Raw genomic sequence first — 23,683 nt, 5'->3', positions numbered from 1 at the left:
ACATTCTGGTTATGATTATAGAGTTGCTACATTTTCTGAATAGTACCTAACTATTCCAGGAATCACCATGCAAAATTTGAAATCGATAAGACAATTCTAGCATGCCTAAATTAACGAAAAAAGCTATCTGTCTCAGACGTACGGACGGACCGACCCTAATTATAGAAAAGCTTCGCTTTTAAAAATTTAAAATATAAAGCAAAATTTAGAACAAGATTTACAATATAATATACGACTCTATTCAGATTTTTCAGACAATCAGATTTATGAATTCTAATTTTACATGCATTAATTATAGAATAGCTTCACTAGTAAAATTTTATTTGATTTGTTGGTTTTACTGGGGAGGAAGGTAATATTGATCACTAGTTTCCAAACTTTTATAACCACGTTATCTTATTCATATTGGCTCAAAAACTTTTATTACTTTTTTTGAATTTTGATATTTTCCAAATTGCAACAAACCAATGATTTTATTTTAAAGAAGGGATAATTCTGTTTATTATCAATTGGGATGTAAATCAATTTATAGTCTATTGTATTTTCCCTTATGATTCTTGAGTTAAACTAATTTTAATACTTTACTAAAATCCTTATTCCAAAAAATATTGTAACTACGACGACATTTACTATGTCTGCAAAATATTGTAATAACAACAAAAATCAGCTGATATTGTAAACATTACAGAAAAAAGGAGGCGGTGTAAATAATTAAATTATTTTGTACTTTTAAAAAGAAAACTATTAGAATCTAATATAAATTGATATATTGAATTATATTTTATTGTGTTTTAGATGTAAAAAGCTATCAAAATGGAGCGGCTTGGACTTTTGGTTATTTATTTATTTTCAATTTTAAGCCTAACATATGGACAAGGGAAGAGTGTAGGTACGTAAAATAATTTTTTTGATTCATAAAAAATTATGGAAATTGCTATATGATATAACTAGAAGCTCCGCCCTTAGAATCCTAGGGCTCTGTTATTGAAATTTAGATAGGGAGGCCGGCTGAAATAACCATTAAAATAGTAAGACTTAAATTAAAATATAAAATAAATAAATATATAACCCCATCCCGGTATACCTAGGTATGTATTCATGTGTGGCTTCTCTAAAATTAAGCCATCAATAGATTGAGGGGTTAACAAGCATTAATCGAAAAAAAAGTTTTTGAGAAATCATAGCTAATGAAACATTATTAAATAAATCACTTGATCTGTAGCTGTTTAATCTTACTTGCGCGCTTGCATGCTTCGGCCTAATATGTATTCGAAAAAGGAAGAAGACTTTAAAATAATTAAGTTAGCCTGATTCCATCCGAATTCTAAGATTCCATGGTTAAATAAGACCTATTATCAGTTATATGGTTAGGTTACCTAGTGATATTATAATGCTGGACAAATATAAAACATATTTATTTCATATAATAGGATATTTTTTATATTGAAATATTTTGTATACCAAATGAAATTATTTTTTTTATCTTTAGGCGTTCCAACAGATGAAAATTGTCCAATATTAGATGGAATTCATGTCTCAGTTTTAAGAAGAATTTTTGGAGCAGGTTGGTTCAGTAAATAGATTCTAATGAATTTTTCTTTCAATGCAACTCTGTCTACAATGTGTGCTAACATCTCTGCAGGAGTCAAAATCTTCAAAAATTCTACACTTGTAATTGTAAACTAATAGAATTATGAAAAAAGATAATAATATAATAATAATAATATAATTCAGGAACAAATTACCTAAAAAATAATTTAAAATTGGTCAACCATAAGTCCACGGAAAAGTACGGAAAGTGCATAAAGTAATTTTTAGCTGTAGTGCTTTAAAGTTCTGTTTATTTTTTGATAATGACAAGTGCCTCAAAAATGTCACTAAAAGCAAGTTAATCCAAAGACTTTTACCTTATTAGGTAACTTACATTAATTTTGAAAATGATAAAGGTAATTTTTTTAGGATTCCACAAACATATCCTGTCAGAATTTGAGCTTATGTTGACTTCAACAATTCTTCCTGAACGATGTCACGTTATAGGTATTGTATTTTATTAAAAGCGAAGCTTTTCTATAATTAGGGTCGGTCCGTCCGTACGTCCGTCCGAGATAGATAGCTTTTATTCGTTAATTTAGGCATGTTAGAATTGTTCTATCGATTTCAAACTTTGCATGATGATTCCTGTAGTAGTTAGGTACGATTTAGAAAGCGTAGCAACTCTATAATCATTACCAGAATGTCCATAAGACAATTTTAAACATGTTGATTTTTTGGTATATTGATTCCTGGGACAACAAAGTACAATATTATAAGCGAAGCAACTCTATAGTCAGGTCCTAAAAATGTAAGTATGTCCATAAACATTATCCTGTATCAAGCAGTTTTTCAACTAATTTACTTACAATTTTGCTTCGACTCTTATACTTTTATATTCTGATTATTCAGTTCGGACACTATACAAATGTTAATGTCCGTTTGTCCTACCGTTTCAGTGCTTCGCTTTTATGGATGTTGTCATCCTTGTTATTATTGTAAATAAAATATAAAAACTTAGTTGTGCCGTTCTAATTTAAATTTGACGATAGAGATTTTGAGACATATTATTTTACAAACATATTGATGCACTTTCTTAAAATTACTAGGTACCTACCAAAACTGGCCTTATTAAATGTTTATCAGAATTTCACCACCCATTATGCAAGGGTTTATTAGTTAATTAGAGACAATATTGTGGGATACCGGCCATCCAGGGTGTCGGAGCCGTATAATTTTGATGCGGCTCCGGCTCATGCTCCGGCTCCGGCTCCTACCTTAAAATTAATATATCATTTTTTGTTCATTATTGAATTTGATAAAATAAAATAAATAATATAAAATATTTTGCTTTTATTTGATTAAAGCTATATAAAAGTAGAAGGATGTGTGTCTATTTGTAAGATAACAATAGTTTTTCAGTTTATTATATGGAAATAGACCGTTGCCAAATTATAATATTACTTTAAAAAATCATTTTTAGCTAATCTGGAGCCGGAGCCGTTTTTAACGAAACATACGGCTCCGGCTTCACCAAAAATGTTGCTGCTCCCGGCTCCGAAACACTGCTGCCATCTCAAGCAATTTTCATATATTGACTTAAGTTCTTATTAGGGATGAAAGAATGCTAGGCATATGAAAATGATAAAAATCCGATGGAATATAGGCCTTTGATTAATATATTTTTATCTTTCCTTTAACTATTTCTTATTCCCAAAAAATATAATTAAACTATTTAAGTTGAAGAGACCATTCCACGCGGGGCCTATGTGGATCCAGATGAGCTTAGAGACCTAGAAGAAAAGTCTGGGCTTCGAACTCATGTCCCGGCTACTATCAGCACCGAGAAGGCTGAGTTTGAAAGTGAAGCATTTAGGTAATGATAAGCCATTCTTTATAGATTGAAATATGAAATATTAAAAAAAGACCTACTTATAATTTATACGTGAATCCTTTTTTTCAGGGTACTTATTCATAGAAATCTTGATGTGCAAGAAAATCTTAGAGTTACAAAGTAAGTTATAACAGATTTATGTATATAATATCTATGATCAAACATAGTATTAAAAATTTAAGCTAGTTATGTAATACTGCCTCAAAAGCATTATATATTTTAAAAACATATTCCATTTGAACCTAAAAAAAACTATTGATATTACCTAGTCTTTTAGATTTTTTAATTTTTAGGATTATGTTGCCGATTAAAATGAGGTATCATCGACCTGCACCATCAACAAACAAGGATAATCCAACGGCAATCGTAAAAATTCAAAATCCAAGGTAAACTTATTATTTTTAACACAAAATGTATTCCAAAGTTGTGTGCTAAAGTTTTCTTAATCATTAGCTTAACAACTTTGGGGACTTTCATTCACTTAGTGGGTTCATTAAGTTGAGTGCCTAAGCGTTTCAACATCTAATTGTAATCTACAGAAGAGTTAATTTTGTGTATCATTGAAAATGTACAACGGGCATCGTCCTATCCCTTTAGATCTTTGAATGTAATTACATAAATGTTGAATGTTAAGGTAATTTAAATTAATATTACAAATGTTGTGTTTTTATGTTTAGGATTTTGTTAAATTGCCAGGGGGAAGATCTCACAGACAACTGCTCAAGTAAGAATATTTTTAAATATTTGAAAAAAAACAAAGATTTATTACCATTACAAGTATTAAAACAAGTTAAACATTTTTCCTTTAACAAACTCAACTACATAAAACTGATCATATTAAATTGTAGGTCGAATAGTGACCGGATACTGTAGTAATTTCGAATCCAAGTGCCAATATATTAACCTTCCTTATAAAGTAAACGTTGCTGGTTTAGAGGTAAGTAATGGTTTAGATCTTCTTTAATTAAAACAATCCAAAATCTCTAAAAGTTGTGTTAGTGTTTAGTTAAAGTATTACACTATGTAGGTATTCTTGTTTTTATAAGAAGGGGGGGGGGGGGGGTAAGTTCTGACACTTTTACGAAAACAGGGTGCTCTGTCTTAGGAGTGAGAGGACAGGTTATTTGGGGAAAAAGTATACTTTTGGGATGTATTTTCTTAAATTAAAAAAAATTTGGATTTGGCCTTCAGGTTCAGGTGCTGCAGGCCTCCAGGTTGTCTCTGGACAGGTTAAAATGAAAAAAATTCCTTTTTTGAATAGTTAGAGTTCAAATATGCAAACAACATTAAAAAAGATGCATACTTTATTTTAAAAGTTGAACTCTAACTATTCAAAAAAATATTTTTTTTTCTTTTTTACCTGTCCAGAGACAACCTGGAGGCCTGCAGCACCTGAACCTGTAGGCCAAATCCAAATTTTTTTTGATTTAAGAAAAATACATCCCAAAAGTAAACTTTTTCCCCAAATAACCTATCCTCTCACTCCTAAGACAAAGCCGATGCACCCTGTTTACGCAAAAGTGTCAGAACTTACGCCCCCTTGATTACATGTAAAATCTTTAGATTTCAATCTCACTATCCATCTAGATCTAACTATATCTATCTATCTTACTATTTTTCTATCTATCTATGTTTAAGGTGAGTGTTCCCGTAGGAAACAGTGATCACACCTCCCTAGTAGTGGCAGTGACAACCCTAATTACTTGTGGTGGAACTATCTATCTACTCATCACAATGTATAGAAATGAAACTCACAGTCACACCGATTAATATGATAGAACTTACCTAGTAAATAGAAATTGTAAATAATGCAATAGAATAAAATTAATTATAAAAATTATACATTGTTCCAATAACAGCAATAACTTTTCTTTTGTTATTCTTTTTTGATAAATAACTACATATATTTCTTAGATGATAGGATAAAATGTAACTACCTACCTAGTCATTTTAAAAGAATTTTATAATTCAATTGTTATTTATCGCATTGTATTATAGACAGCTTTTCGCGGATAGAAAAATAAAAGGCCCCTGTCAAAAGAACAGCATTAATTTTATGATTTTCATTTATTATTGGTATAAAATTGTCTATAATGCGATGATTTTTCAGTATAGCTCGGAGCAGATTATAATACAGCGGATGATAATCGGTTTCGAAGCCATACTTTGAATATTTTTTTTTTCAGTTGTGTAGCTAAAATTTTGTAAATAACTATTTATTTAAAAACTTTGTCTGTTTAGTGCTGTGATTATTATTATTATTATTAGGTGAAATTATGAAATTATTATTCCAGAGCAATAATGTTATTGTTATATTTATAAGATAGGCCATGATAGACAGTAAAGATGAAGTTAAGATTACGTCAGGTGATAATTTTATTTTGTAGAAAAGGTTTTTCAGAAAATTCGTTAGATAAAAATGTAATATTATCTAGGTATGAATTATTAATCCTTTTTATAAAATGCTTGATATCAAGGGGGGGGGGGGAGTTCTGATACGTTTGCGTAAACAGGGAGCATAGGCTTTGTCTTGGGAGTGAGAGGATAGTTAAAAATATACATTTGAATTTTTTTTACATTACTCTTTGAAGATGCATATTTTGTTTTATAAGATCCAGAAACCACCTGGAGGCCTGCAGCACCTGAACCTTGAGGCCAAATCCAAAATTATTTTAAACATAGGGAAACTACACCCCTAAAGGAAACTTTATTGCTAAAATAACCAATTCTCTGACTCCTAAGACAAAGACTATACTCCCTGTTTACGCAAAAGTGTTAGAACTCCCCCACTCCCCTTATCAATAAATCTGACGAAATTGTTTTACCTATAATACAAAGTAGAACGATGTCCGTCTGTCCCTTAAGATCTCGGTAACCACTGAACCGATCGGATTCTACTCTTCAGGGAATAAACCTACTGGTCCTGTGGTGGTTTTAGGCTATTTTCTTGGGGGGTGGAACACCCCCAACCCACCCGAAAATAAAAAATCCCCCTCCCCCAATTTTTTTCTTTTTTTCTTGCATAGGTAGGTACCTATTTTTCTACAATTTTTTGGGGCAGCTCTAATTTTTTATTTCCCCGAAAATTTTTAAATTGATACTAGGGCAGCTCAAATATTTTTTTTTTAAATTACCTCTTGGGACAAAGCCCCTAGAGGCTAGGGGCGAAGCCGCTAGTAATGTCATAAGTTGTTATAATGTTACCTATTATTTTCAGAATTGGTTCAAAATAAGTGTACTGGCCTTACTTTTGTGCCTTCTATTTTATTGTAAGCAATGCACGTCAGGTGAGATATATAATATATATCCTATTATATAAAGAAGTAGGTAAGTTTTTTGTCTGTAGCTTAAGATTTTGATAACTACTGTACTGAGCTGATTGACTTGTCCTTTTACGGAAAGCTTCACGTTGGGTAAGGGATAATTTTAGGCTATTAATTTTTTTTATTTAAGCTTTAGGATGGTTTTAGGTAATTTTCTACCTTCTTACACCTTTCAATAAAGAGTCTTTAGAATACATTAAGTACAACTGCATAGTCGCTAGTTTAAGTATGAAAGCTTATTTATTAGTAAATTTTTCAATTTGTATTCTGTACATCAATGTAATTTTTTGTATGATTTTTTCTTTGAAGACTATAAGTCCATCATTTCAGAACGACTTAATCCAAATTTTGCTAGGTACTGAAATATTTTTACCTGTAACATACAAAGTAGTAACTTTTATTTTAGGTTCTCAAGAGCCGTGCAAAGAATCTCCCAACCAGAGTATTAAAAATCTTCCAAAACAGTCAGGGATTTACATTTTGTATAATACCTACCTAGCTAAAAATGCAATACTACCCAGTAAAGTTTTAATTTTAGTTTGCCTAATGAAAAAGTAAAAGGTAATTTTTTACGGGGTTATTTTCTAGGGGCAATATTCCCTAGGGTTGGTGGTGGTACATTATTCAATTAGTTATAAACCTTCCCAGGACCTATGAGAATCAAAAGAGAACCATATTGATTCAGTGGTTAGCAAGAACCTTTAATACACGTTCACACAGACAGACAGACGAATAGACATCCTGTTACTTTTATAGTGACTTCCAGATAGAGATAATGTAGTTTAAAACTTGTCTATCTCTAATGATTCACTTAGGAAATGCGTACAATAATAATTTGAAGTGCTCTGCTCTAAATAAAAATGATGAAATCTCTAGAAGTTGTACATAATCAAAATAAAGTGAAAGAAAATGGAAGAGAAATAGTAGATTATGAACACAAGTTGTGTATCCTGGTGCCTTTTAGGGACAGATTTGAAGAACTTTTAGGTAAAGATCCTCGCATGTAAAATATAGGTTATTAAACTATAGGTATGTACATTGTACATTGATTTGAGTGAAAGCTAAATCATACTCATCAATAATGTACTTTTTTCGTTAATTTAGGCATTTTTAGAATTGTCCTATCGATTTCAAACTTTTCGTGGTGATTCCTTCCTGTAGTAGTTGGGTACGATTTAGAAAGCGTAGCAACTCTATAATCATTACCAGAATGTCCGTACATCCATTTTAAACATGTTAATTTTTTTACTTTTTTAACATCAAATTTTTATGTGATTTAATTATCCGATTGGTAGGTATACTGATTCACGGGACAACAAAGTACAATATTATAAGCGAAGCAACTCTATAATCAAGTTCTTAAAATTTAAGTATGTCATGTCCATAAACATTATCCTGTTTTTCAAGTTTTTCAACAAATTTACTTACAATTTTGCTTGACTCTTTTACATTTATATTCTGATTATTCAGTTCTGACACAACACAAGTGTTAATGTCCGTTTGTCCTACCGTTTCAGTGCTTCGTTTTTGTGGATGCTGTCATCCTTGTTTAATAAGTAAATACCGAGAGTGAGATGCTAAGCATTGTTCCAGAAGAATAGTATATCACTTTCTCATCTTTTATGATTTTTGTCTAAAAAAGATACCTAATACTTAGTATACTTATTGAAGCTGTTTTGGTGGCATGTTATTGTTGAGCAAGTTGTGCACAGTTTGACTTTCTTGGTTTATTTTTAGTATTCGCTCCTCACATGAATAGCTTCCTTGGTAAACAAAACATTGCTCATGAGTTGTGGATTATTCATCAGAAAGATAACTATAGGTACGTATAATATTTATTTAAAGTGTAAAATAAGACCATAGTAGGATTCTGTGATTTGGTTAAAATAATACCTCAATGACTTCGAATTTAAAGTTAATTTGTAGGTATTTTTAAATAATTTTGATAATAGGTTATCATTTCTAGACGGTTATTAAGTTGCCTTTTTTATATAGCAATAGATAGGCAAGGCATCATACTTCAAATGAATTTGGGGGTGCCTACGGCACCCCCAAAATTTTGGAATATCAATTTTACCCCCCCCCCCCCAAATAAAAAAAGCTTGGACGCCCTTGACTTAAGCTTACTTATTAATTTTCAATCCTAACCTAAATCATTTACTATGTCAACTGTCCCATTTTAGACAACCGTCCTCAATATTGTACCTTTACAACACAAGAGTGAGAGAATCAAACTGGATACTTATCCTCTATCCTCAAAATATTAATCCTTTAATACAACTTCCCCCTTCCTAGTTTCTTTAAAACATATTTTTTTCTCTTTTATTTTGATATTTCTGTTTTCTTTTATTTTGATATTTCTGTTTTATATTAAAAAATAAAAATGCAGGTTTAATCGAGCTTACCTGTTAAATGTTGGATTCAAAGAGAGTTCCAAATCCTGTGACTATATTGCAATGCATGATGTTGATTTACTTCCAATAAATCCTAGGTAACGTATTATTCTATTAATCTATCCGATATCATACAATTTTTTCCCATCTCTACATCATTTATGCATTGCTTTTAGATCACCTGTTCCCTTGGGCCAAAAATGGTAAAATTTGGATGACGCACAATACCTAAAACTTCTATTGATATGACCTTACATCGATTTTTTAATACTTTTCAACGATAAATTTTCATATTTTTCATTTATTTTTTCATATTTCACGGTTGGCCGATCATTAGGGGCGGGTGCGTTGCCATTCCTTTCCATTTCGTTTTCAGTATCCAAACAATATAATGTACCATTGTATACGTTTCAATCATTTTATCACCCATCTTATCTTTAAATAAATCAATATTTATTTACCATTATAAATAGGACTATCCACGAACAAGAGCAAGTGATTCTAAGCATTTTTCAGCATTGACCCATAGTATTTTTTTAGTAAATATACTAGGTGTATGTTTAATATTTGCTTTATCGACTAAAAAGTTAGGTTTCACCCAGCCTCTACCATTAACGAAATATATTCGGGTAAAAATCACGAAACCTATACGTGTTTATCAGCTGTCGTTGGGGGGCAACACATCGTAAAATTGACGACCTCTACATTTGCCCCCCAAATATAATTTTAGATTTATTTCGCTTGTTGGTTATACCTTATTCCTGGGTTTCACCATGGTTTTATATGAAAAAAAACTTTCAAATGTTAAGCATTGTTTGGTGCAATATCATCAAATGTTTTGATGAGTTCAAACTGTTGTTTAAAAGCTTTGACACAAAAGTATATTATTGTGATTAAAAATGTATATTTAGAAAAAGGGTTGGTAACTTGTAAACAGTTTAATTAATGTACTTTTCCAATTTACAACATTTCATGCTTTTCTGCAGTGTTTATTTTGTCCTTTGAACTCAACAAAGCATTTGATGATATTGCTTTAAAAATTGATTTACATTTCAAAGATTTTTTCATATAAGACCATAGTGAAACCTAACTTTTTAGTCGATAAAGCAAACATTAAACATAAACCTAGTATTTTTACTAAAAAAATACTAAATATGATTATCTAGGTTAGAGTATAAGTATACAGAAGACAGTGTGTATCACCCTGCAGCCCCTGGTTTGCATCCTAAATATAAGGGGGGGGGGGGGAGTTTTGCCACTTTCGCGTAATCCGTGATTATTAGGCTAGGTATTGATGTGAGACTATAGGTTATTTGGGATAAAAGTTTACTTTTGGGTAGTACTTCACGTATATTTAATCATTTTTTGGATAGGTCTCCAGGTTCAGGTGCTGCAGGCTGGAAAGTGGTTTCTGGACAGGTAAAAAAAATTTAAAATTTTTGTTTGAAGAGTTAGAGATCAAATTATTAAACAAAATATGCATCTTTATGGATATTATTGACATGTAAGAAGAAAAAATTGAAATCGGCCTCCAGGTCAACTCTTGACAGGTAAAAATCAAATTTTTTATTTAAAGAGTTAGAGGTCAACTTATAAAACAGAATATGCATCTTTTTTTTATATTATTGACATTTTTGAAGAAAAAATTAAAATCGGCCTCCAGGTTCAAGTGCTGCAGGCCTCCAGGTCCACTCTGGACAGGTAAAAAAACAAGTTTTTTATTTGAAGAGTTAGAGGTCAACTTACAAAACAGAATATGCATATTTTTTAATATTATTGACATATTTGAAGAAAAAATTAAAATCGGCCTCCAGGTTCAGGTGCTGCAGGCATCCAGGTCCACTCTGGAAAGGTAAAAAATAAAAAAAAATTCATTTATAGAGTTAAAGGTCAACTTATAAAACAGAATATGCATATTTTTTGATATTATTGACATATTTGAAGAAAACATTAAAATCGGCCTCTAGGTTCAGGTGCTGCTAGCCTCCAGGTCCACTCTGGACAGGTAAAAAAATATTTTTTTTTATTTGAAGAGTTAGAGGTCAACTTACAAAACAGAATATGCATCTTTTTTTGTATTATTGACATTTTTGAAGAAAAAATTTAAATCAGCCCTCAGGTTCAGGTGCTGCAGGCCTCCAGGTCCACTCTGGACAGGTAAAAAATCAAATTTTTTATTTGAAGAGTTAGAGGACAACTTACAAAACAGAATATGCATCTTTTTGATGTTTTTGACATATTTGAAGAAAAAATTAAAATCGGTCTCCAGGTTCAGGTGCTGCAGACGTTTAGGTCCACTCTGGACATGTAAAAAATAAAATTTTTTATTTAAAGAGTTAGAGGACAACTTAAAAAACAGAATATGCATCTTTTTTGATGTTATTGACATGTTTGAAGAAAAAATTAAAATCGGCCTAAAGGTTCAGGCGCTGTAGGCCTCTAGGTCCACTCTGGAAAGGTAAAAAATAAAAAAAAAATTATTTTAAGAGTTAGAGGTCAACTTATAAAACAGAATATGCATCTTTTTTTATATTATTGACATATTTGAAGAAAAAATTAAAATCGGACTCAGATCCTGCAGGCCTCCAGGTCAACTCTGGACAGGTATAAATTAAGTCTTTTTATCTGGAAAGTTACAGTTTAACTTATAAAACAAAATATGCATTGTTTTGGATATATTAAATATACTTGAAGATAAAATTAAAATCGGCCTTCAAGTTTAGGTGCTGCAGGCTTTCATTTTCAGGTATTTTTGCTTTTTTTCCTGTTTTAAAACATGGTAGGTAGGTATCATACATTTTTACTTTTTTATATGGACAGTGACACTTTTGCCTGGATCCTGGTGAACGCTGGTTGTTGCCGGCCAGGTGAATATCTCAAATGGTTATTTTGGAATTTAGAAGAAAGATTTCGAAATAGAATAAGTTTAAAACTTAAAATATAATAATATAGTGAAATTAAAGGACCTGGAGCCTGTCTGGACACACATTTTGAAGCCTTAAATGATTAATTTTACTATATTATCTTATTTTAACCATTTTTTAAATACATACCTTTCCTCTAAATTCAAAAATTACCTGGATATTTACCTGGCCAATGGCCAACAGCGGTCACTGGGATCCATCAAAAAGTTTCAATGAATATGATAACTACCATATAGAATAGAAAAAAAAGTAGGGGGGAAATCAAATAAATAGGAAATATACCTGAAAATAGTCTCTAAAGTTCACCTGGAAGCCTGCAGCACCTAAACCTGGACGCCAATTTTATCTAAAAAGATGCTAATGTTGTTTTAAAAACTGACCTCTAACTCTTCAAATAAAAAATTTGATTGTTTTACCTGCCCAGAGTGCACCTGGAGGCCTGCAGCACGTGAACCTGGAGGCAAATTTTAATTTTTTCTTCAAATATGTCAATAATAACAAAAAAAGCATATTCTGTTTTATAAGTTGACCTCTAACTCTTCAAATAATTTTTTTTATTTTTTTACCCGTCCTGAGTTGACCTGGAGGCCTGCAGCACCTGAACCAGGAGGCCGATTTTAATTTTTTCTTCAAATATGTCCATAATATAAAAAAATATGCATATTCTGTTTTATAAGTTGACCTCTAACTCTTCAAAAAAAAATTTGATTTTTTACCTGTCCAGAGTGGACCTGGAGGCCTGCAGCACCTGAACCTGGAGGTCGATTTTAATTTTTTCTTCTTATATGTCAATAATATCAAAAAAGATGCATATTCTGTTTTATAAGTTGACCTCTAACTCTTCAAATAAAAAACTTTTTTTTTACCTGTCCAGAGTGGACCTGGAGGCCTGCAGCACCTAAACCTGGAGGCCGATTTTAATTTTTTCTTTAAATATGTCAATAATATCAAAAAATATGCATATTCTGTTTAATAAGTTGACCTCTAACTCTTCAAATAAAAAAACTTGTTTTTTTACATGTCCAGAGTGGACCTAAAGGTCTGCAGCACCTGAACCTGGAGACCGATTTTAATTTTTTCTTCAAATATGTCAAAAACATCAAAAAAGATGCATATTCTGTTTTGTAAGTTGTCCTCTAACTCTTCAAATAAAAAATTTGATTTTTTACCTGTCCAGAGTGGACCTGGAGGCCTGCAGCACCTGAACCTGAGGGCTGATTTAAATTTTTTCTTCAAAAATGTCAATAATACAAAAAAAGATGCATATTCTGTTTTATAAGTTGACCTCTAACTCTTCAAATAAAAAAAAATATTTTTTTACCTGTCCAGAGTGGACCTGGAGGCTAGCAGCACCTGAACCTGGAGGCCGATTTTAATTTTTTCTTCAAATATGTCAATAATATAAAAAAAGATGCATATTCTGTTTTATAAGTTGACCTCTAACTCTTCAAATAAAAAACTTGTTTTTTTACCTGTCCAGAGTGGACCTGGAGGCCTGCAGCACTTGAACCTGGAGGCCGATTTTAATTTTTTCTTCTGATATTTCAATAATATCCATAAAAATGCATATTCTGTTTAATAAGTAGACCTCTAACTCTTCAAATAAAAAAACTTGTTTTTTTTACCTGTCCAGAGTGGACCTGGAGGCCTGCAGCACTTGAACCTTTAGGCCGATTTTAATTTTTTCTTTAATATGTCAATAATATAAAAAAATATGCATATCCTGTTTTATAAGTTGACCTCTAACTCTTCAAATAAAAAACTTGTTTTTTTACCTGTCCAGAGTGGACCTGGAGGCCTGCAGCACTTGAACCTGGAGGCCGATTTCAATTTTTTCTTCTTATATGTCAATAATATCCATAAAGATGCATATTTTGTTTAATAATTTGATCTCTAACTCTTCAAACAAAAATTTTAAATTTTTTTTACCTGTCCAGAAACCACCTTCCAGCCTGCAGCACCTGAACCTGGAGACCTATCCAAAAAATGATTAAATATACGTGAAGTACTACCCAAAAGTAAACTTTTATCCCAAATAACCTATAGTCTCACATCAATATATAGCCTAATAATCACGGATTACGCGAAAGTGGCAAAACTTCCCCCCCCCCCTTATCTAGGTTAGAGTATAAGTATACAGAAGACAGTGTGTATCACCCTGTAGCCCATGGTTTACATCTTAAATATAATTATCTAGGTTAGAGTATAAGTATACAGAACACAGTGTGTATCACCCTGCAGCCCCTGGTTTATATCCTAAATATGATTATCTAGGTTAGAGTATAAGTATACAGAAGACAGTGTGTATCACCCTGCAGCCCCTGGTTTACATCCTAAATATAATTATCTAGGTTAGAGTATAAGTATACAGAAGACAGTGTGTATCACCTTGCAGCCCCTGGTTTACATCCTAAATATGATTATCTAGGTTAGAGTATAAGTATACAGAAGACAGTGTCTATCACCTTGCAGCCCCTGGTTTACATCCTAAATATAATTATCTAGGTTAGAGTATAAGTATACAGAAGACAGTGTGTATCACCCTGCAGCCCCTGGTTTACATCCTAAATATAATTATCTAGGTTAGAGTATAAGTATACAGAAGACAGTGTGTATCATCCCTGAAGCCCCTGGTTTACATCCTAAATATAATTATCTAGGTTAGAGTATAAGTATACAGAAGACAGTGTGTATCACCCTGCAGCCCCTGGTTTACATCCTAAATATGATTATGAAACTTTTCTTGGTGGTGTGCTACTCATGCCCAGAAAAATATACAAGGTGATTTTATTTTAAGATATTATTGTAAGGGAGGGAGGAAACATTAGACTATTTATTACTCTAGTCCCTAAAGTTTTATGATAATGTTTTCTAATTCGTTGGCAAAATATCGTTGGGGAATTTTGTTGAATTTTGATGGGTTGGTTACTAAAGTTGAGTGACAAAAGGTTTCAACTAATTGTAATCTATAGAAGGGATAATTTTGTGTATTTTCATTGGGGATGTACATCAATTTATCATCTATGGTCTTATCCCTTTAGATCCTTGGGTATGTATACTCCTACAATTCGTCATAGATAGTAGTCAGTAAGTCACACATGATTTCTGTGTACGCGAAGTGTCAAGACTCTATAGGAGTACGTATTTTAAACTATATCGTATTATGGTTTATTTTCTTTTTAAAAGCGAAGCTTGTTTATAATTAGGGTAGGTCCGTCCGTCCGTCCGTCACAGAGAGTTAGCTCTTTTCGTTAATTTAAACAGGTTAAAATTGTCCTATCAATTCCAAACTTTGTATGATGATTCCTGTAGTAGTTAGCTACAATTAAGAAAAAGTAGCAACTCTATAATCAAGACCAGAATGTCCGTACGTCCATTTTAAACATGTCGATTATTAACTTTTTGACAACAAATTTTTGTATGTTAAAATTATCCGATTCTTCTGATTTTTTGAAAACTGATTCCTATTACAACAACGTACAATGTTATAAGCGAAGCATCTCTATAAACAAGTCCCAAAAATGTAAGTATGTCCTTAAACAGTACCATCTATTTATGCAGTTTTGCAACAAATTTACTTACAAATTACAATATTGTTTTTACTGATGGATTTATATCCTGCTAATTCAGTTCTGACAATCTACAAGTGTTAATGTTCGTTTGTCCTTCCATTTCAGAGCTTCGCTATTATGGATGTTGTCATCCTTGTTATGGAAACTATTGCTGTGCTTCATATGGACAAATTTTTTCTATTTCAGCACGTGGATGGAATGAGCAATAAATATTGGGGGTGGGGATTAGAGGATGATGAATTCTTTGTTAGGTACGTATTGACACTTTGGAATAGATAATTGTAATCCATTACACAAAGTAGAACAATGTCTGTCTGTCTGAAGCTTAAGACCTTGGTGTCCGATGAACCGATTGGGCTCTACTCTTCAGGGAATATGACTGGTGTGGTACCACAGGATCAGTAGGCATATACTTAAATCTTAAGGTTCAGACGGGCAGACAGACATCGAAGTTTCTTTTTTAGAAAGTTAAGTCACCACATTCTACTATCTAATAGATGAATTATAACCAGATATGAACTGAAGCATGCTTAACCATGGACTGATTATGGCAGATTTCGTAAGGGGGGGGTTTTTAATGCAACCATCTCGTAATCAATGTATAAATGGCACTTAGAATTCGAATTTCGACCTCAAATTTTGCATGAGTAATCCTTGGTAGGTCTATTTTCCCTAAATCGATCAAAAAGTTGGAAAAGTAACGGCTGGCAGCTGGCGGCTCAGCCGTTTAGCCGTTTTTTGCCTAATTTCAGGGCAAATTCATCATTAATTACGTAGGAATCAACTTTTTAAAACATATTTTTGGTTTATTTCATGTTAAATGATAGCAATAACCATTTTTAAAATTTCTTGTACCAGCTGCTAAACGGCTAGAACCGGCTGAAAACGGCTGGGAGCTGCCAAGAGTATGAATAGTTGATAGGGCATGTGACATGTCTAGGTGTAGGTTTTTATGGTTGCTGAGCTCAAAAATACTACCAAAAATAGTGGCAGCTCAATCATATGGCAGCTGGGTAACGGCCGCTGCTGAGCTGGGAGCTGCCAAGAGTTGAATGTGTAGATAGGGCTTGTGACATGTCCAGGGGTAGGTTTTTATGGTTGCTGAGCTCAAAAATGCTACCAAAAATAGTGGCAGCCCATCAATATGGCAGCTGGGTAACAGCTGCAGATCAACTGGTAGCGGCCAAGAGTAGAATGGGTAGATAGGGCTTGTGACATGTCTAGGGGTAGGTTTCTATGGGTGCTGAGCTCAAAAATGCTATCAAAAATAGTGGCAGCTCATCCATATGGCAGCTGGGTAACGGCCGCTGCTCAGCTGGGAGCAGCCAAGAGTAGAATGAGTAGATAGGGCTTTTGACGTGTCTAGGGGTAGGTTTTTAGGGGTGCTGAGCTCATAAATACTATTAAAAATAGTGGCGACCCATCCACATGGCAGCTGGGTAAAAGCTACAGCTCAGCTGGGAGCGGCCAAGAGTAGAATGAGTACATAGCGCCTGTGAGGTGTCTAGGGATAGGTTTTATTGGGTGCTGAGCTCAAAAATACTACCAAAAATAGTGGCCGCCTATCAATATGGCAGCTGGGTAACAGCTGCAGCTCAGCTGGTAGCGGCCAAGAGTAGAATGGGTAGATAGGGCTTGTGACATGTCTAGGGGTAGGTTTTTATGGGTGCTGAGCTCAAAAATGCTATCAAAAATAGTGGCGGCCCATTCACATGGCAGCTGGGTAAAAGCTACAGCTCAGCTGGGAGCGGCCAAGAGTAGAATGAGTTCATAGGGCTTGTGACGTGTTTAGGGGTAGGTTTTCATGGGTGCTGAGCTCAAAAATACTACTAAAAAAAGTGGCCGCCCATCCATATTGCAGCTGGGTAACAGCTAAGCTTAGCAGTAAGCCGTTATTTAAGACTCATTGACTATGGGACTATTGAAGGATAACCAAATATTGAATATTTCAGTATAAATACACTATTGTCATTTTATATTATTAATAACAACACCTTATCAATGTATTGATTTAGTTGTAAAACGGCTGAAATTGGCTGAGAACAGTTACCAACAAATAAAAGTAAACAAGTAAAGACATAGCTTGTGATGTGTCAAAGAGGTGTAAGTTTTTATAGGTGCCAAGCTCATTAATACTCCCAAAAATAGAAAAGCCCATCCAAATGGCAGCATGGTAAGGGCTGCTGCTCAGCTGTAGCTGTTACCCAGCTGCCATATAGACAGGCCCGAACTTTTATTGGTAGTATTTTAGAGCTCAACACCTATAAAAACCTACCCCTAGACACGTCACATGCTATGTACTTTTGGCTATTGTTAGCTTTTCTCAGCCGTTTTTTAGGAGGAATGGCCGCTCCAAGGTGAGCCGCGGCCGTTACCCAGCTGCCATATGGATGGGCGGCCACTATTTTTGGTAGTAGTATTGAGCTCAGCACCCATAAAAACCTACCCCTTGACACGCCACAAGCCCTATCTACTCATTCTAATCTTGTCCGCTCCCAGCTGAGCTGCAACTGTTACCCAGCTGCCATATGGATAGGCTGCCACTACTTTTAGTAGCATTTTTGAGTTTAGCACCCCTAAAAACCTACCCCTAGACACGTCACAAGCCCTATGTACTCATTCTACTCTTGGCCGCTCCAAGGTGAGCTGCAGCTTTTACCCAGCTGCCATATGGATGGGCGGCCACTATTTTTAGTAGTATTTTTGAGCTTAGCACCCCTAAAAACCTACCCCTAGACACGTCACAAGCCCTATCTACACATTCAACTCTTGGCAGCTCCCAGCTCAGCAGCGGCCGTTACCCAGCCGCCATATGATTGAGCTGCCACTATTTTTGGTAGTATTTTTGAGCTCAGCACCCATAAAAACCTACCATTAAGACATGTTACAAGCCCTATCTACTCATTCTACTCTTGGCCGCTACCAGCTGAGCTGCAGCTGTTACCCAGCTGCCATATGGATGGGCTGCCACTATTTTTGGTAGCATTTTTGAGCTCAGCAACCATAAAAACCTACCCCTAGACATGTCACATGCCCTATCAACTCTTCATACTCTTGGCAGCTCCCAGCCGTTTTCAGCCGGTTCTAGCCGTTTAGCAGCTGGTACTAGAAATTTAAAAAATGGTTATTGCTATCATTTAACATGAATTAAACCAAAAATCTGTTTTTAAAAGTTGATTCCTACGTAATTAATGATGAATTTGCCCTGAAAATAGGCAAAAAACGGCTAAACGGCTGAGCCGCCAGCTGCCAGCCGTTACTTTTCTAACTTTTTGTTCGATTTAGGGAAAATAGACCTACCAAGGATTACTCATGCAAAATTTGAGATCGAAATTCGAATTCTAAGTGCCATTTATACATTGATTACGAGATGGTTGCATTAAAAACCCCCCCCTTTATTCTACACAAATGGATGAAAACTAAAAGTAAGGAGTATAGTATATACTAGCGGCTTCGCCCCAAGAGGTTTAATCAAACAAATTTTCGTATTTTATATTTAAAAGAAAAAATTAAAAAAAAAATTTTTTGGGGGGGAGAATTTTTTTTTTTGGGGGGGGGGGGTAGTCGACCCCACTATTTTAATTTTAGTTTTAAAAAGAAAAAAAAAATTTTTGGGGGAAAATAGTTATAAACCTTCCCGGGACCTATGAAAAGCTACCCTGTAAAGGAGAACCCGATCGGTTCAGCTGTTAGCGAGATCCTTCGCTACAAACAGACAGACAGACATCGTTCTACTTTGTATTATAGATAAAGTTGGTTATATACATGAAGCCGTTTATCTCAGAATTGAAATTCACCCTTATATAAAAGTAACAGCTGTCTGTCTGTGTGTTTACCGAAGAATCTTGATATGGTTCTCTTTTACGACGAAGCTTCACATAGGTCCGGGTAAGGTTCTTAACTAATTTGGGAAGGGTACCAACACCGTTCCAATAGAGCTCGCCCCTAAAAAAATATATTAGGGGGTAACTAGCAATAGATATACCTTAGAATTCATGAGACAGTTTTAATTTTAAGGTTAAGGCAAGCAAATGTGCGGGTAGAACGTCCAGGCAGAATTGGAAGCGGAAAATCTAACACATTTAAAGATATTCACATTCTTAGGTAAGATATTTTCATCTGCAATATTTACCTTATACACTTAAATAATGGTCACAATATCTTTCCAAAAATAGATCACGAAACTGAATTTTCAGCTAAAAATGTAATTTTGACATTAAATACCTATTATTTTGAAAGTGAAGCACGTATATCAACCCAAGAATAAATTAAAGGGCATGCACAGTAAAAGTAAACACTGTCAAACTAACCCTAATGAAAACTGACTTGAGATTAGCTTGTTGGATATTAATAATTGATAAAATTACTCTAAGTTTATACATTTGTATTAAGACTGTTAATTACACTATTACCCAATGTTTTGTTATTCGTTGGCTTTGGTTACTTTTATTGAATTTTGATTGGTTGGTTCATTAAGTTGAGTGTTCAAACGTTTGAACAACTAATTTCAATCTACAGAAGGGTAAATTTTGTTAATAATAATTAGGGATGTATATAGATTTGTCATTGGCTTTTCCCTGAAGATCCCTGTTTTATTTGTAGGAAGAGAAGTAGAGATCAAAGTAAATGTTATAACCAGAGAAATTTGACCAGGAGAAGAGACAGAGATACTGGTCTCAGGTAGTATTATTTATTAGTAGTGCAGCTACTCTATAATTATATATATATATATAGGGTATATGTTATAACCAGATATATTTGACCAGGAGAAGAGACAGAGATACTGGTCTCAGGTAGTATTATTAGTAGTGCAGCTACTCTATATATATAGGGTAAATGTTATAACCAGTAAAATTTGACCAGAGATGGGTTTTTAATAAATGCCGCGTTTTTTCGACAATTTTTTAGACATTGATTGATTGAACGAAGACTATGGAAGAGTGTACAACATAAGAATTCAAAATTTTAAAATTATTATTTTAGCCATTTGTATAATGTCTAATACAACTTAAATCCATTTTCGCTGCATATTTATTAATGCGTCTTTTTAGAGCTGTGTTAGACATTATACAAATGGCTAAAATAATAATTAAAAATTTTGAATTCTCAAGTTGTATACTCTGTTAAAATCGTACGGGGCATTGATCTTCAAGATGGAATAAGGTTTTTAGCAGAGTATACAACTTAAGTATTCAAAATTTTAAAATTATCATTTTGGCCATTTGTATAATGTCTAATACAAATCTAAAAAGATGCATTGATAAATATGCAGCAAAAATGGATTTAAGTTGTATGGCTAAAATAATAATTTTAAAATTTTAAATTCTTATGTTGTATACTCTTCCATCGTCTTCGTTTAATCAATCAATGTCTAAAAAATTGTCGAAAAAACGCGGCATTTATTAAAAACCCATCTCAGGAGAAGAGACAGAGACACTGGTCTCAGGTAGTATTATTAGTAGTGCAGCTACTCTATATATATAGGCTATATGTTATAACCAGTAAAATTTGACCAGGAGAAGAGACAGAGATACTGGTCTCAGGTAGTATTATTAGTAGTGCAGCTACTCTATATATATAGGGTATATGTTATAACCAGTAAAATTTGACCAGGAGAAGAGACAGAGATACTGGTCTCAGGTAGTATTATTAGTAGTGCAGCTACTCTATATATATGTATATAGGGTATATGTTATAACCAGAGTAATTTAACCAGGAGAGAGACTGAGATACTGGTCTCAGGTAGTATTATTAGTAGTGCAGCTACTCTATATATATATATAGGGTAAATGTTATAACCAGTGAAATTTGACCAGGAAAAGAGACAGAGAAACTGGTCTCAGGTAGTATTATTAGTAGTGCAGCTACTCTATATATATAGGGTATATGTTATAACCAGAGTAATTTAACCAGGAGAAGAGACAGAGATACTGGTCTCAGGTAGTATTATTAGTAGTGCAGCTACTCTGTATAATATATATATGGTATATGTTATAACCAGAGTAATTTAACCAGGAGAAGAGACAGAGATACTGGTCTCAGGTAGTATTATTAGTAGTGCAGCTACTCTATATATATATATAGGGTATATGTTATAACCAGATGTATTTGACCAGGAGAAGAGACAGAGATACTGGTCTTAGGTAGGGTTTGTAACTAGAAAATATGACCGAGAGAGATTGTAGGTAGGTACAGAAAACGGGAATGACAGGTACTTCTTTGCATTCTTCAGTTTCTACACAGTCTCTCTCTGTATCTATGAATTATCAATTTTAAAAGCTTAGTCCATACACACAAGCACAAATGCGCGAAAACAATTGCATATATGATATACTGAAATTTATAATTTATCTAAAATGTTTTTTTTATGCTCTAATAGACACTATATAAATTCTAAAGTATATATTAATGCATATGTTTTTAGTACTGTGGATTATACAGTAGCTGGAAGTCATAACCTGAATATAAACGGCGCTGAAGTGCATTTTATTGATGTTATGTTGATCTGTGATACAAATATGACTCCGTGGTGTAATTGTACAGGTAAATTTAAGTTTAAAATCAATAGAAACAAGGAATACAACACCCATAAAAGTGGAGCTCAAAAAATCAAAAATTATGGGAAGCGAAAGTGATTTGATATTGAAGAAAATTTATAAGTCTAAAATAAAAATGATGCAAATCTGTCTTAAAATTGCTAATAATAATATACACACATGTCAGGACGCTTAATACGGACTAACTTACATTTGAAGGCAGCTTCGCCAAAGATATTGTGTCTTGTCGTCTTAGGAATTACCATGATTTTACCAGAGGAACGTTTGTTAATAATGTTCAGAATTTAGAAGAATTTTAAAATTGCATACTGACATTTGAAAATTATCATAAAGTAAAATCTTTTTCTCGTATTCATTCGAATCCGGTGGATAGGAACCGGTTCTTATCCATACGAAAAAACTAAGTCTAGCATCGTATTATATTTAACTTTCTACGAATATATAATTGTACATTCTTTATCCGCGCGCGGAAAGCTGTTTATAATACGATGTGAGAAATAACTATTATTGTCTATTTTTTATATTTAAAACTAGCGGCTTCGCCCCTAGCCTCTAGGGGCTTTGCCCCAGGAGGTTTAACCAAACTAATTTTTCATATTTTAGATTTTAAAAAAAAATAAAAAAAATCTTTTTTTGGGGGTGGGGGAATTTTTTTTTCTGCCCCCTGAAGAAAATAGTTATAAACCTTCCCGGGACGTATGAGAAGCTACCCTGTAAAGGAGAACCCGATCGGTTCAGCTGTTAGCGAGATCCTTTGCTACTAACAGACAAACAAACAGACATCGTTCTACTTTGTATTATAGATGATATTTTTTTTAATTTGCAGGTGCCCCTGCAGACACAGAGCCTCTAGACAAGACTAGAGATGAAGATGTAGTTGTACCCATAGTAAAAAGAAATAATAATAAACATGCACAGAAAAATTTCCTATAATCCAATGGATTTTTAAGAGCATTGAATAAACACAAGAAATTTAAGAAAATTTATTCCAGAAACAGGCGCAAAATTGTATTGTAAATGCCAAAATGAAATAATAACGAACATATTGTACATAAAAACGTAGGTAAATTTTTATGAAAATTTTCAAATTAAAAATAAATTGTCTTTACATCAATGGAAACTTAAAGTCAAAACACAAAGGACTTCATTATCTTGCCTAAGTATAGGTTGCCTTACATACATTGGTATTCAATTTTATTGATTGCAGGGAAAAGGGAATGTAATTCTGACAAACAATTCTAAAGGAAAATTTCCCCACAACCCCCTTCCCCTTTTCCTCCCCTTCTTACCCACCCCTCTTCAATGTACATGAAAAAACAAAATATACTTTCAACTTGCTTTAAGAGGTTTCGTGATTTTTTTGTAGAATTGATTGTTAGAATAGCTAACCCTGGTTGTATGATAATTTAAAATTCACTAAATGAATCTTTTCCTCTTCATTAAAACTTTTAAATTTAATTAAGGTTGTGATTAAATTATTTATATTTGTA

General features: G+C 33.3%; 3 protein-coding genes across 3 annotated transcripts in view; 2 read left to right on the top strand and 1 right to left on the bottom strand.

The window, feature by feature from the left end:
• The window catches only part of Nop56 (Nop56 ribonucleoprotein), a 422,283-nt gene that overhangs the window by 183,103 nt on the left and 215,497 nt on the right, over nucleotides 1-23,683 (bottom strand). The gene's annotated exons all lie outside the window — the stretch shown is intronic.
• LOC145313145 (GPI alpha-1,4-mannosyltransferase I, stabilizing subunit-like) lies at nucleotides 724-5,719 on the top strand. Its single transcript, XM_080152423.1, has 9 exons — nucleotides 724-889; nucleotides 1,490-1,564; nucleotides 1,960-2,037; nucleotides 3,271-3,406; nucleotides 3,494-3,544; nucleotides 3,718-3,810; nucleotides 4,102-4,148; nucleotides 4,273-4,361; nucleotides 5,063-5,719. The coding sequence occupies exons 1-9, from the start codon at nucleotides 814-816 to the stop codon at nucleotides 5,192-5,194; spliced, it is 777 nt and encodes a 258-aa protein (XP_080008549.1). The 5' UTR covers nucleotides 724-813; the 3' UTR covers nucleotides 5,195-5,719.
• beta4GalT7 (beta-1,4-galactosyltransferase 7) lies at nucleotides 5,716-23,164 on the top strand. Its single transcript, XM_080152419.1, has 12 exons — nucleotides 5,716-5,791; nucleotides 6,642-6,711; nucleotides 7,154-7,216; nucleotides 7,624-7,734; nucleotides 8,485-8,569; nucleotides 9,137-9,238; nucleotides 14,725-14,845; nucleotides 15,823-15,887; nucleotides 19,654-19,740; nucleotides 20,239-20,316; nucleotides 22,061-22,179; nucleotides 23,020-23,164. The coding sequence occupies exons 1-12, from the start codon at nucleotides 5,771-5,773 to the stop codon at nucleotides 23,124-23,126; spliced, it is 1,029 nt and encodes a 342-aa protein (XP_080008545.1). The 5' UTR covers nucleotides 5,716-5,770; the 3' UTR covers nucleotides 23,127-23,164.

This window comes from Acartia tonsa, chromosome 3 (genome assembly GCF_053477335.1).
Source record: "Acartia tonsa isolate MP-2025a chromosome 3, ASM5347733v1, whole genome shotgun sequence".
Classification (NCBI taxonomy): Eukaryota; Metazoa; Arthropoda; class Copepoda; order Calanoida; family Acartiidae; genus Acartia; species Acartia tonsa.
The sequence above is the reverse complement of the archived record's forward strand: the minus strand, read 5'-3'. Positions and strand labels throughout refer to the sequence as shown.

Bases quoted from the DNA above. Each gene is read 5' to 3' on its own strand.
- LOC145313145 (XM_080152423.1), top strand. From the start codon at position 814: ATGGAGCGGCTTGGACTTTTGGTTATTTATTTATTTTCAATTTTAAGC. The intron at 2,038-3,270 runs GTATTGTATTTT...AAACTATTTAAG, and splicing joins TGAACGATGTCACGTTATAG to TTGAAGAGACCATTCCACGC. The intron at 4,362-5,062 runs GTAAGTAATGGT...TCTATGTTTAAG, and splicing joins TAAACGTTGCTGGTTTAGAG to GTGAGTGTTCCCGTAGGAAA.
- beta4GalT7 (XM_080152419.1), top strand. From the start codon at position 5,771: ATGAAGTTAAGATTACGTCAG. The intron at 9,239-14,724 runs GTAACGTATTAT...ATAATTATCTAG, and splicing joins TTACTTCCAATAAATCCTAG to GTTAGAGTATAAGTATACAG. The intron at 15,888-19,653 runs GTACGTATTGAC...TTTAATTTTAAG, and splicing joins GATGATGAATTCTTTGTTAG to GTTAAGGCAAGCAAATGTGC.